This window comes from Hyla sarda, chromosome 4 (genome assembly GCF_029499605.1).
Source record: "Hyla sarda isolate aHylSar1 chromosome 4, aHylSar1.hap1, whole genome shotgun sequence".
NCBI lineage: Eukaryota > Metazoa > Chordata > Amphibia > Anura > Hylidae > Hyla > Hyla sarda.
In genome coordinates, this window is record NC_079192.1 from 177,687,349 (window position 1) to 177,701,484 (window position 14,136).

Genomic DNA, 14,136 nt, shown 5'->3' on the forward strand with positions numbered 1-14,136 from the left:
GATTTTATTCCAGCGGGAAGAAGCTGCAGAGACATTTTGATGGTGTGCTTTGATCCATTGTTGTACTTGGTTGCAGTACAACTTTATGTGGTAAGCGCAGTTCACACATAGCGTTACCGATTGTACCCTGGTGTTACACTACGGAGTGCTGGTCTATTCTGCGCCTAATTTATCAAAAGGTGCGCGGCTCTTGATAAATTCTGTGCACAGGCTTCAGGATCTATCGTTTAGACTGTATTTAAACCTGCTCCGGCATGGTCTGACATTTCGACATACTTTCAGCCGATGCGACTTGTTGCTGAAAAGTCGCTTGTGATAAATTCAGCACCAATGCATTTTTCTTTCTAAAATAGACTAGAATGCATCATGTTCTAAAAATACTCTAAAGCAAAAGTCGCAAAAAAGTCGTACATATTTAGACTTTCTGTGCAACAAATTTAGACAGGAAAAACCAGTCTAAATCCTTTGATAAATATCCCCCCTTGTCTTCACCATTTTAGACCATGTATCCCCACTTAAAGAGAGCTGTGGTGGATTTATTCACTGAACACATTGAAGCCATATGGATTAAATTTTGATTTTAAAATTTCTCAAGAAATCTATAATGCATAATGTTGTTCATTCTGCCCGTATAGGTTGTATAGAATTTTTCAGAATTTTGATATTTAAATTTTCACTGTAACTAACACTATTTATGTTTGTTTATTTATAGATGGATTTGCGTGAAGGGATGATTGATCACTTACAGAAATATTTGTAAACCTGTATGCAAGCACCAATGCCACGAAACATACAGTAACCCCCCGACATGCGATGGCCCCGACATATGATAAAATCGACATACGATGGCCTCTCAGAGGCCATCGCATGTCGATGTCAGGATCGACATACGATGCTTTTATCTGTCGGGGCCATCGCATTAACTGCTATCCAACAGCGCAAAATACTTAAGCTGCTGTCGACTAGCAGTTTAAGCATCCCGGGCAGGTTCGCTTACCTATTCCCGCTGCTCCGGGTCCACTTCGCGATCCTCCGGCGTTTTCTGCATCTTCTCTGGGGTCAGGGCCTCCCTTTCTGGCGTCGTTATTACGTCACTACGCACGCTGCGCCGGCGCAGCAGCGTAATAATGTCACCAGAAAGCGAGGCCCGGACCCTGCAGAAGATGCGGAAGAAGCCAGAGGATCACGAAGAAGACACCGGAGCAGCGGGACAGCATCGGGAGCCCCTTGGACAGCATCGGGAGCGGTGAGGACCTGGTCCGGAGCGGCAGGGACAGGTGAGTACAGCTTCCTATACTTTACATTGCACGGATCCCTCAACATACGATGGATTCGACAAACGATGGGTCGTTTGGAACGAATTACCATCGTATGTTGAGGGACCACTGTATATTTATTACCAGCAGAAATTTTGTTAGTATTGTCATATGCTTATGCTGTGAATGTTATGTGAACAGGTCATTAAGTACACAATCTGTGGTTGCACTTCTTCAGAAAAATAATCATTTAGCACCTGTTGGGATCAGTGGAGTTGCCTCTGGTAATACTACTGGTGCTTATGTTGGAGACCTGTGTGTGCAATGCCAATGCGCTGCACTTCAGTGTTTTCCTGAGCGCTAGGTGCAGTTGGAGACAGCTGTGCGCCCGTTTCACGTATATACTCTATTTGACCTGTTTAAAGATGGCGAGCACGATCTCTGGCTGGAACACCGTGCATGCGCAGCGCATAAAGACGCATCGCCGTGACAACAATGTCAGCTGACACACTGTCTGGTACATCACTTCCGGCTTCGGCCGTTCATCCACATTGAAACGCTGTATATCGGCGTCCTCGTGGTGCTACTGTATACACATTGGGTGAGTTATTTTGTCCCTTCCACCAATCTTATTAATCACCCACATGTGCACATTAATACAGACTTATGTAATTAATTCTCTTATCCATGTATCATGTATGCTATGAGCCTTATAATCACAGAACTTGAAAATACTGCCTTATGATATGCACAAGTCACTTTATGAGCATAATAAGTTAAAACTTTATGTATGTTTTACACTTTTATATTGTATGTTGCAATTGATTGTTTAATTATTTCACTGGTCCTGTTTGACTATAAATACTGTATGTACCCTGTTCACTCATTTGTTGCTTGAAAATGGCTTGGTGAGCAAGCTGAAACGTTGCATCACATTATGTGAATAAAGACACCCACTTTTTTCACTTTACTGGAGCTGCCGTCGTCTATTTGTTTGCTATCTACAGATAGAATATACACAGAAACCTGGCTGAAACCAAGCTTTAGGATTATCTATTTCCCATTTGACTTTGGTGTGGCAGGGTAAAAGAAGCCCAAGAGTCCCTTTGCACAGCATTGACATCTAAAAACATAACGTTTGCATGTAGATGACTTCCATCTGGAATGCCTAGAAGTAATATTCAGGACTGCTAGTATGTAGCACATATGCAGCTTAGGTTCACATCTGCATTTGCATTTCTGGTTTTCCGTTTCTCCACAGGAACAGAAAACTGAAAATGATGGCGGAATCCATCAGACTCCAATAACGGTGCCTAGACTTATCCTTTGGTCTATTGCATTTTGTAAGTGTACATAATTTTACTGGAAAACATTGTGCTACATGCTGTGAATTATTTTCAGGTAAATTGTTGGAATCAGCAACATTTCTAATTTTATAAAGTTACTTCATGTTTTATGATATCTGTCAGTGCCATTAGCTGCTAAGAGCTGCAATAACAGGGCTACAGAGTTCTATATATCATTCAAGGTGAAGGTCAGTAAGGAGATGTATCAGGCTGTGGCACGTAGTTTGGCCTCTCTCATTTGCCTAAGGTATAACATTGCTTCTTGGAGAAAACATAGCACCTTATGGCAGCACACAGACTCTAGAGTGCCTATGGCTCTACAATACAGAATAATAGGGATTCAGTATACCCCTGTACAGGCTATCACTAGCTGTAGAGATAGGATGTATAGAAAATATTTGACTCCATGATCACTATTTTGCATATGTACTTTGTGTAAACTTCAGTTTTGGTTTAGCATTCAGGCCAGGCTAAGGCTGGGTTCACACTACGTCTTTGCTTTACAGTTCCCATATCAGGTTTTTGATGAAAAATGGATTCCTCAAAACCGGACTAAACATGTCAAAACATGTGTACAAATTTTAACCCGTATACAGTTAAAAACTGCATACGGTTTGAAAAATTTGAAAACGTTGAAAAAAACCCATATATGTTTTTAACTTTTCACTCCATTATGAATAAAGTTTCACTTGTTTGATTGAAATTCCAAGAAAAAAAACTGTAGGTGTGCCCTGCACATGTGCAAAGTGGAGAACCGGATGGAACCGTACACACATACGATTCTGTACAGTTCCAATTGACTCCCATGTTAAAAAAAAGTATATGGTTTCAATTCGGTTTTTCACCAGGACCAAAAACCGTGGTAGGCTTTAGTTTTGTGTACAGAAAAAAAAACGGACACATCTGGATGCATCTTACGGTTTTCAATGGAGAGTCAATGCATACAGTTTTCAATGTGGTTCCATGCGGTTTTCAAATTGAAAACGTCTCCGAGAACTGTATTGCAAAAACGTGGTGTGAACCCAGCCTAAGATATAGGGGGTTACATGGCCTTCTGTTGTGAGGTATAAAATGAAAAAATAAACAGCCATGCTACTGGTTAGTTGAGCTATTATTTAGATTTGGCTATCTTAGCCAGAACACCGTTTTTTCCTTGGTGTACATATCTACCTATTGTACTTTTAACTACAGTTACATGTTCATTGTATGCTTGTATGTCAGGCCAGCGTGAGGGGTGGGGGGAATTTGGCACAGGGAAGAGGGTTAACCTGAGCAATTGCTCAGGGCGCCCATCTCAAAGGGGCCCCCTATTTAGCTTTAGGTCTACACTAATATCACTGCATTTTGCTGCAATTTGTAGTAATGTAGCAGATTGCAGTAATGTATAGACTAATGTATAGAGATGAGCGAATCGAAGCTGACAAACCCGAATTTGTTACGAATTTCAGGAAATATTATTTAGTACACAGTTTTTTTTTTTTTTGGGCTGCAGCACTGTTGTGTACTGCTGGTGTTTTACCAAAAAATATATATGTAGCGCATTTTTCTGCTCTCATCAGTGCATACCGCATACGTAAATCTAAGTAGTGTACTATTTTTGTACCTGTTAATCTGTCAAGGGCCTACATACTGTGAAAGGACAGACATAAGTAATCACCGGATGGTGTTTTACTAAAATACAGAGTTTTTAGGCACATTGTAGCGCATTTTTCTGCCCTCATAAGTGCAAACCGCATACGTACATCTAAGTAGTATACTATTTTGCACCTATTAATCTGTCAAGGGCCTACATAATGTGAAAGTCCAGTCAAAAGTGCACACCTGCTGCTGTTCTAGACAAGCGTATTGTACTCCCCTCATATACGCACTAAGTATGTCAGGCAGAGAAGTGCCAGGACGTGCACAGAGGTCACAGCAGACTTCAGGCAGAGGTCACAGCAGACTAGGGGCGAGTGGCAGCAGGAGTCGCAGCGAGAGGCCTGAGCTCTCGTTATCAGCAAGCGGTCGTGTCTCGACGAGCCACCCATCTGCCATCGTCGATTGGTTAACACAGTCATCCACTTCATCACAAGTGACATCTGACACCCCCAGTCAACAGTCGGTGGGTTCCTCAGACAAAACCCTCAGTTGGCATGGCCTGGGAGCAGTCCCTGTCCTCCCATTTCTTCTGTCCTATGCTGTTCCCTCTCCTACAGAAGTATCTTATGCTGTGGGTTCAGCTCCACTATTCACTGAGGACGATCTAATAGAGGACAATCAGCAGCTACTGCCACGCCAATAAGTGGATGAGACATCCGCCACTTCCTCCGCTAGGCGGGCAAGTAGTGATGCGGAGAGTGACGTGGGAGGCCGTGTTGCCAGGGTTCAGGGTCCCGAAACAGACACTGTTGAGGAACCTGAGGAGGACATCAGTGAAATGCAGACACTTGTTGATGATGATGAAGCCGATCGCAATTGGGAGTCGGGTGCAGAAGGGGCTTCATAATCATCAGGAGAAGAGAGTTCCAGGTGGCCCGTGAGGCAGCAGCTGAGCCAGCAAGGCGGTAGCATGGTTGGCAGTCAGCGTAGTGGCAGAAGTGGAAATTCTGGAGCCAAACATGCCCGGGGGAGACCACCTGCTTCGCGGCAGCCTACCTTCCCGGGAGGTAGTGAAACAGAGGTTCCTGGAGACGACGGCAGTAGCAGTCAATTAGTGCGGACTGTTGGTGGGAAAATTAGCTACTCGACGGTGTGGCAGTTTTTCATCAAGCATCCGGAGGAGGTTCACATAGCCACATGCAAGATATGTCGGCAGAAGTGAAGTGTGGCCAGGGTCCCAATGTTGGCACCACTGCCCTGCGTCAACATATGCTTTGCCACCATAAATCGGCCTGGGAGAACCGTGGCTCCGATGTAGTGGTCCAGCCTGCTGCATCACCCAGTGGCACGCCATTCCCTCTTTCAGCCAGCCAAGGCTCCACCACCTCAGCCGAAGGGAGCTGTGTGTCATACCCTCCTTCTGTCACTCCAGATGCTCCTCCCACTTTTAGTCAGCCATTCCGCCAACAATCAATCCGCGAAGCCATGTCCAAGAGACAACAGTATGCGCCCACTCATCCAACGGCTTAGAAGCTGAATGTGCTCCTGTCTAAGTTGCTGGTGCTGCAGTCCCTCCCTTTTCAAGTGGTGGACTCAGCACCTTTCAGAGAACTGATGGCTTGTGCCGAGCCGAGGTGGAGAGTGCCAAGCTGTCATTTCTTTGTGAAGAAGGCAGTACCAGCCCAGCACAATTTTGTGGAAGAGAAGGTGGTCCAGTCCTTGAGCCTGTCGGTGTGTACCAAAATGCACGGCAGTGCCGACATCTGGAGCTGTAACTACGGTCAGGGACAATATATGTCCTTTACGGCTCACTGGGTGAATGTGGTTCCTGCACAGCCACAACTCCAACTTGGACAGGTCACACAGCTTCCTCCTCCACACTGTCAGCCCGTTGGTCCTGTGACAGTGTGCGACTCCACCTCCTCATCCTCCACCATGTCCTCAGCCTCCCCTGTCCTCAGCCTCCACTGCCCAGACAAGTCTCAGTGGCCCTTCAGCATACCATGTGTGCAGGGCATGGCGGTGTCACGCTGTTCTTCACATGGTTTGCCTTGGCGAAAAGAGTCACACAGGGGAGGAACTTCTAAAAGTCATACGTAAAGAAATTGGTGCATGGCTTACTCCACAAAAACTGGAAATGGGAACCATGGTGACCGACAACGGGAAGAACATCTTGGCCGTGCTACAACAAGAAAGGGTGAGCCATGTGCCCTGCATGGCACACATGTTAAATCTGGTTGTCAAGCAGTTCCTGAAGTGTTCCCCCCATTTGCAAGACATCCTAACAATGGAAAGGAAACTTTGCATGCAATTCAGCCACTCGTACACCACAAAGCATACCCTCCTTGATCTGCAGCATCAGAACGGTATCCCCCAACATAGTCTGATTTGTGACGTTGCCACATGTTGGAATTCCACCCTCCATATGTTGGACCGACTGTACGAACAGAAAAAAGCCATCACTGATTTCTTGATCCAAGCGGATAGGGGTACTCTCTTGTGTAACTTCAAAGTGAACCAGTGCCAGCTCATACGTGACACCGGCCGTTTGCTCAGGCCCTTTGAGGAAGCCACATTATTAGTAAGTCGCCAGGATTACGGGATGAATGACGTCATTCCACTGCTTCATTTTCTACAACAAGTGTTGGAAACGATGGCTGGTCAGGGTAATGGAGACGTTGCGCCTACATCTCACCACCACATGAGGCCTGTGGGGGCTGAACTGGAGGAGGAGGCGGATGAGGGGCACAGTGGAGCACAGTTTAGGTTTCATGAGATGGGCAGTGCTTCTAGTCATCTGACAGGAGAGGAGGAGCATGATTAACTAGAGGAGCTAGAGGGTTATGAGGAAGGCGAGACAGAAGACCCAGACACACCGTGGCAGTATGCAGTGGAGATGGAGGCAGGGAGTCCCTTCGAGTCACTTGCACAAATGTCACGATGCATGCTCTCTTGCTTGCGTAGTGACTGCCGAATTGTCAACATTCGGCAGTGGGATGACTTCTGGCTCTCCACCTTATTGGACCCTCGCTACCGGCACAAAATGGGTGCCTTTTTTACACCCACTGAGAGGGAGGACAAACTGACCTACTACAGAGAGATCCTACGTAGTCAGTTAGCCAATGCCTATGGGTGCCATCGTCCATCCACTCGCAGGTTTTACTCGGGGGCCCTCTGCGCTCACCTTCCACTGCCATGGCTGCTGGGGAGGGGTGGGGTGGCAGGAGCAGTACCAGCTCCATCAGAAGTGCCTAAGTCTACAGTTGCTGATGAGTACCTTTCTTCACCCGCATAGTGAAGCAACTCATCAACAGCAGGTAGACATGGAGCAGGACCTGAACCAGCAGGTGGTGGCATACCTTGACATGGCCATGCCAACACACCTTTAAGATTCGCTGGACTTCTGGGCAGTCAAACTTGATTTATGGACGCAACAAGCAGAGTTTGCCCTGGAAAAGCTGTCCTGCACGGCCAGTAGTGTGCCATCAGAGCAGGTGTTTAGTGCGGCGTGAGGCCATAGTCACCCCAAGTAGAACTTGTCTGTCCACAAAAAATGTGGAGAGACTGACCTTTGTGAAGATGAATAAGGCATCAAAGTAGATTGACCATGGTGCTACACCAACACTTCACAAATATGGATTGTGCATAACAGATTTAAGGCACTGCTCCCCATTTACAAACATTCCAGCCACGTTCATCACCGGGTACTGGTATTGCCACCCACTGCACCACTCTGTCACTGGGTCACGTTCAGAACTCCTGATGATGCTGCTGCCACCTCCAGGCAGTTTCATTCAGTCACTATTTTGTCTCCTTATGCTTCTGCCAACTCCAGGATGTGCCATTCAGCCACTATATGGTCTCCTCATGCTTAGGCCACCTCCAGGCTGTAACATTCAGATACTAAATGGGCTCCTTATGATTTCCCACCTCCAGGCTGCGTCATTCAGCCAATATATTGTTTTCTGATGCTGCTGGGACTGTCTTGGATATAACCTACAATTTTTTATATGGTAGCACTAGCAAACATACATGTTCAATAGAGATTGCAACATTGATCTTTTAATGTTAGGGGTTGTGAAGCCCTCTTATGTGCGCATCCTGCTGCCTGATCCAGGCTGTGTGTTTTAGGAACTATTTGGCTTACTGATGTTGCTGGGCCTGTGTCTACATTTTTTTTGATGTTCACACTAGCTAACTTACATCTTCTATACAGATTTCAATATTCACCTTTTAATATTAGGGGTTATTAAGCCCACTTGTGTACTTCTGCTGCTGCCTGATTCAGGCTGTGTGTTTCAGCAACTATATGGTTTAGTGATGCTGCTGGGCCTGTGCCTAAAATTTTTTTATATTAGCACTAGCTAACATACATCTTCTATACAGATTTCAACATTAACATTTTAGTGTAGCCCTCTTGTAAACTCATGCTGATGCCACCTCCAGGCTGTGGGTTTCAGGAACTACTGTGTTCAGTTATGCTGCTGGGCTTGGGCCTTAAATTATTTGATGATAGTACAAGGTAACATACCTCTTCAATAGAGATTTCAACATTGATCTTTCAATCTTAGGGGTTATGAAACCCTCTTGAGTATTGCTGATGCCTGTGTTTCAGGAACTACTTGGCTTACTGATGCTGCTGGGCTTGGGCCTTAAATTTTTGGATGTTAGCACTAGCTTACATACATGCTTAATTGAGATTTCAACATTGGTCTTTCAATGTAAGGGGTTATGAAACCCTCTTGTGTACTCCTGCTGCTGACTGGTCCTTTCTGTGTCATTCAGCAACTACATGGTTTAGTGATGCTGCTGGGCTTGGGCCTTAAATTTTTGGATTGTAGCACTAGCTAACATGCATCTTCAATAGAGATTTCAACAATCACCTTTTAATGTAAGGGGTTGTGAACCTCTCTTGTGTACTCATGCTGCTGCCTGCACCTGTCTGTGTCATTCAGCAACTACATGGTTTAGTGATGCTGCTGGGCCTAGGACATTACCTATATATGTTTATTGTAGCACTAGGTACCATACATCTTCAATGGAAATTTTAAAATTCATCTTTTATTCTTAGAGATTGGGAGGCCCTATTGTCTCCTCATCTGTCGCCAACTCCAGGTTGTGCCATTCAGACACTATGGTCTCCTCATGCTTCAGCCAACTCCAGGCTGTGCCATTCAGCCACTATTTTTGGTCTCCTTCTACTGATGCCACCTCAAGGCTCTGTCATTGTGCTGCCATGTGACATGTGACTCCTTGTTAGATTTGGTACTTTGTACCCACACACCGGGGCCTGGGACACTAAAACTTGGGGGTTAAAAGTTCAATTTCAAAACCCTCAATTTCAATTGGAAAATCTTACATTTCTATTTAAAATTCTTAAATTTCAATGGTCTCCTTATGCTTCTGCCAACTCCAGGCTGTGCTATTCAGCCACTATATGGTCTCCTCATGCTTCTGCCAACTTCCGGCTGTGCCATTCAGACACTATATGGTCTCCTCATGCGTCAGCCACCTCCAGGCTGTGCCATTCAGCCACTATATGGTCTCTTCTCATGCTTCAGCCAACTCCAGGCTGTGCCATTCAGCCACTATATGGTCTCCTCCTACTGATGCCACCTCCAGGCTCTGTCATTGTGCTGCCATGTGACATGTGATTCCTTGCTAGATTTGGTCTTTGTACCCACATGCCAGGGCCCGGGACACTAAAACTTGGGGGTTAAAAGTTCAATTTCAAAATCCTTAATTTAAATTTCAAAATCTTAAATTTCAAAATCATACATTTCAATGGTCTCCTCATGCTTCTGCCAACTCCAGGCTGTGTCATTCAGGCAATATATGGTTTACTGAGGCTGCTGGGCCTGGGTCTGGGAATAAAAATGTTCTTATGGTAGCACTAGCTACCCAAAATCTTCGGTTTAAATTTGAGAATTCCTTTTATAATCTTAGGGATTGTGAAGGCCTACCGTCTACTCATGCTGCTGCCAACTCTTGGCTGTGCCATTCAGCCACTTTATGGTCTCCTCATTCTGCCAACACCTCCACACTGTGTCATTCAGGTACTATATGGTCTCCTCATGCTTCAGCCTCATCCAAGCTGCGTCATTCAGCCACTATATGGTCTCCTCATGCTGCCAACACCTCCACGCTGAGTCATTCAGCTACTATATGGTCTCCTCATGCTGCCAAAACCTCCACGCTGTGTCATTCAGCCACTATATGGTCTCCTCATGCTGCCAACACCTCCACGTTGTGTCATTAAGCCACTATATGGTCTCCTCACACTGATGCCACCTCCAGGCTCTGTCATTGTGCCGCTCTGTGGCAGTGATTCTAAAAGCGATGCCGGTAATCTGCATGTCATTCTGAATAACAATATTATTTCACTACCCCAGCACATTCCATATGCATGTTAGAACACAGCAAAGTGTTCTATCCCCCTATTGAGGCTCTCTGTAGGCCAGAAATAGCTGTTTTTAATATAGATTTGCCGCAAATAAATTCAGATGGAAACAAATTTTTTCGAAAAATTCTGCAATTTGGACGAATCGAATGTTTCAAAAGTTTGCTCATCTCTAGTAAAGACCTAAAGCTGTATATTCTGCACAGAGCCCATAAAGAGCACACACACATTCTATCTGCAATCATAAGTGAATTCACTGTTTATGTATCAGTGTGTATGTGTGGGTGTTTGTGTCAATCTGTACAATGTACATAAAAAAGGAAAGAAGGTAATAGGGGAAAGCATGGTGGGTGGGTGGGGAAAACAGTTTATGTATAAGGGGGGGCATAAGGAGTATTATGTGTGTGTGGATGCAATAGGGAGCAGTGTATGTGAGAGAAGGGGCTACAGGGAGCGTAATATAGGAGAGAGAGGGGGCCATAGGGAGCAGTATATGTGCGATAGGATGCCACGGGGGGGGGGGGGGGGGGGGGGTTAAGGCAGCCTGTGGAGTGTGTGGGGAGGATGTTTCATAAATCATCTCACCTTGAGGAACGCCTTGGCAGATTGACGACACAGTTGATAATACTCCTTGAATGTAATATGTTCCCATAGACCATTTTTCTTGCTTGAAAGTGCATTTAGGAAGCCATATTTATCGACACATTCTAAAAACATATCATGCACGGTTACAGGAGTCTGAGGACAGGAAGAGTCAATCCGCAGTCTAACTGATCCATTGGTAACTGTGGTCCATAATTTCTCTTCTGCAAAATGAGCAGCCACATGGGGAAATAATATGGCAAGATGCAGGATTAAGAAATAAAATGCACATTATTTACTGTAGAAACACACAATGGTGTTAGTGAAGCATTTTTCTACACCTTTTTTTTATGTGCTGGTAATGTTTAGGAGCTTAAATTTATTAAATGGTCACAGAGCATTTGATACATTTTGTGCGGGTCACATTTTCTAAAATTTCTCTCTTCACATACACCACAAAGCTAAGCTAAGTCTGGGCTGGTGTAGTTTTAGAGGGGGGGATTTATCAAAACCTGTGCAAAGGAAAAGTTGCCCAGTTGCCCATAGCAACCAATCAGATTGCTTCTTTCATTTTGCAGAGGCTTTGTTAAAAATTAAAGAAGCAAGCTGATTGGTTGCTATGGGCAACTGGACAACTTTTCCTTTGCACAGGTTTTGATAAATCTCCCCCAGAGTCTTTTCAGTGGCTTTGCACCTTTTTTGCGCCTTTTCACAAAAAAGCACAGTTCATAAAACCCTTCCATATCATGTGTATTGCCAAAATCAGTGGATTGCAACTCAAAATTAGCAGAAATGTGTAAACCAAAAGGCGCAAAAAAGGCGCAGATAAACCCTGCTTGCCCTTTTTTGTGCCTTTTCTAGACACAAAAAACTGTCTAAAGACAATGATAAAAGTCGGCCAATATGCACAACTGGGTATGTAGCGGTAGCAAACATTTTGCATAATGAATATATATATATTTTTGTGCAACTTATTATGTATGAAAGTTCCCCATACACTTTAGTAATAAAAATGGCAGACCCTGCCAATTTTGGTGGGAGAGGGCAACTCTCTTCTAGAAAAACACCCATATACATATAAACATGCACTTTTTTTTTCTACCTATAGGCAGTGTTTACTCGGCTGATATTTTGCAGAATGTCTGCCCTATTTTTTACACCTTCCTTGCACCTCAAATTCAAATTCTGTAACTGTGCGTGTCTGAAAATAACAAATGGATATGTTACATAATGAAATGTTAAAAACTTAACATTTCCATATGCTTTCCATTGGATGAGGAATCAGGTTCACACCAGAATTAAGATGTTAAAAGTATTAAAAGTGGACCTGTGTGAATCAGAGTGTTTCTAAGCTCACCCTAAGTGTTTCACTTGGGCTTCATCTGCTGGGGTGTCTTGTAGAGGTATCTACATACAATGTAGACCTATGTACGACTCCTTGTTTTTGCATCAAGTGCCCCTGCAACAGAGGAAATTACATTGAAAAGGGGTAACTATGAGACCATTCCTGCTCATTGATTGTGCGTCAAGACACTGGGACTTAGTCTGACAGCTGACCATATATAGAGCAGCCTGGATACTGTTGGTCTTGGTATACTGGATTTGGTCAGTAACAGTATGGTGGTAATATGCTGCTTTGGAGGTGTATGGTATTATGCATGGAAAATTGTCTTACCAATGCTAATGTTTTATACATAGATGGGCTAGTGCTGTGTGCTTGCCACTCAGGCTAAGATTTTTCAGCTAGCTCCTGGGCCTCAGTATTTGCTATGACTGATCTGCTGATATAGCCTTCCCATGGCTTAATTTCACTAATATATGTAAGCAATCAAATGATTGCTTATAAAAGTTCTCTAAAAAAAAATGTAAGAAGCCAAAACAAGGGCTAAATTGTATGTTAGGCAACTGGGTCAGAATATCTCCAAGACTGCAGATCTTGTGGGGTGTTTCTGGTATGTAAGATTTTAAGATAACCTACTAAAAGTAGCATAGGGACAAACAACCAGTTATTGGCTACAGGGTCATGTGCTACTAAGGCTCAACAATGCACTTAGGGAGCACCAGAAGAGCACTACAAATAACTGAAAAATGTCATCACCAAATGGTCCATCCACTGACTCACACGGGTGGGCAGTGGAGAACAAGATTTGTCACTATATATATATAATGTATATATATATATATATATATATATATATATATATACACAGACATGACCGTAAATGTTGGCACCCTTGAAAAAGAAAATGAAGTATTTCTCACAGAAAAGGATTGCAGTAACACATGTTTTGCTATACACATGTTTATTCCCTGTGTGTATTGGAACTAAACGAAAAAAGGGAGGAAAAAAAGCAAATTGGACATAATGTTACACTGGATAAAATTATTGGCACCCTTTCAAAATTGTGGAAAAATTAGATTGTTTAAAGCATGTGATGTTCCTTTAAACTCACCTGGGGCAAGTAACAGGTGTGGGCAATATAAAAATCACACCTGAAAGCAGATGAAAAGGAGAGACGCTCACTTAGTCTTTGCATTGTGTGTCTGTGTGTGTGCTACACTAAGCATGGACAACAGAAAGAGGAGAAGAGAACTGTCTGAGGACTTGAGAACCAAAATTGTGGAAAAATAGCAACAATCTCAAGGTTACAAGTCCATCTCCAGAGATCTAGATTTGCCTTTGTCCACAGTGCGCAACATTATCAAGAAGTTTGCAACCCATGGCACTGTCGCTTATCTCCCTGGGCGTGGACAGAAGAGAAAAATTTGTGAAAGGTGTCAACGCAGGATAGTCCGGACGGTGGATAAGCAGCCCCAAACAAGTTCCAAAGATATTCAAGCTGTCCTGCAGGCTCAGGGAGCATCCGTATCAGCACAAACTATCCATCAACATTTAAATGAAATGAAATGCTGTGGCAGGAGACCCAGGAGGAGCTCAATGCTGACACAGAGACATAAAAAAGCAAGACTACAT

The 14,136-nt window shown here is 44.1% G+C and overlaps 1 protein-coding gene across 3 annotated transcripts in view; it reads right to left on the reverse strand.

The window, feature by feature from the left end:
* Window positions 1-14,136, reverse strand: part of ACSBG1 (acyl-CoA synthetase bubblegum family member 1) — a 92,461-nt gene that overhangs the window by 39,481 nt on the left and 38,844 nt on the right. For 2 of the 3 annotated variants that reach the window (XM_056572893.1, XM_056572892.1), the window contains one exon: window positions 11,166-11,386. The exons of the other annotated variant lie outside the window; for it this stretch is intronic. In XM_056572893.1, coding sequence (XP_056428868.1) covers window positions 11,166-11,386 — 221 coding nt within the window. The remainder of the gene's footprint in view (window positions 1-11,165; window positions 11,387-14,136) is intronic. 3 annotated transcript variants of the gene reach the window in all.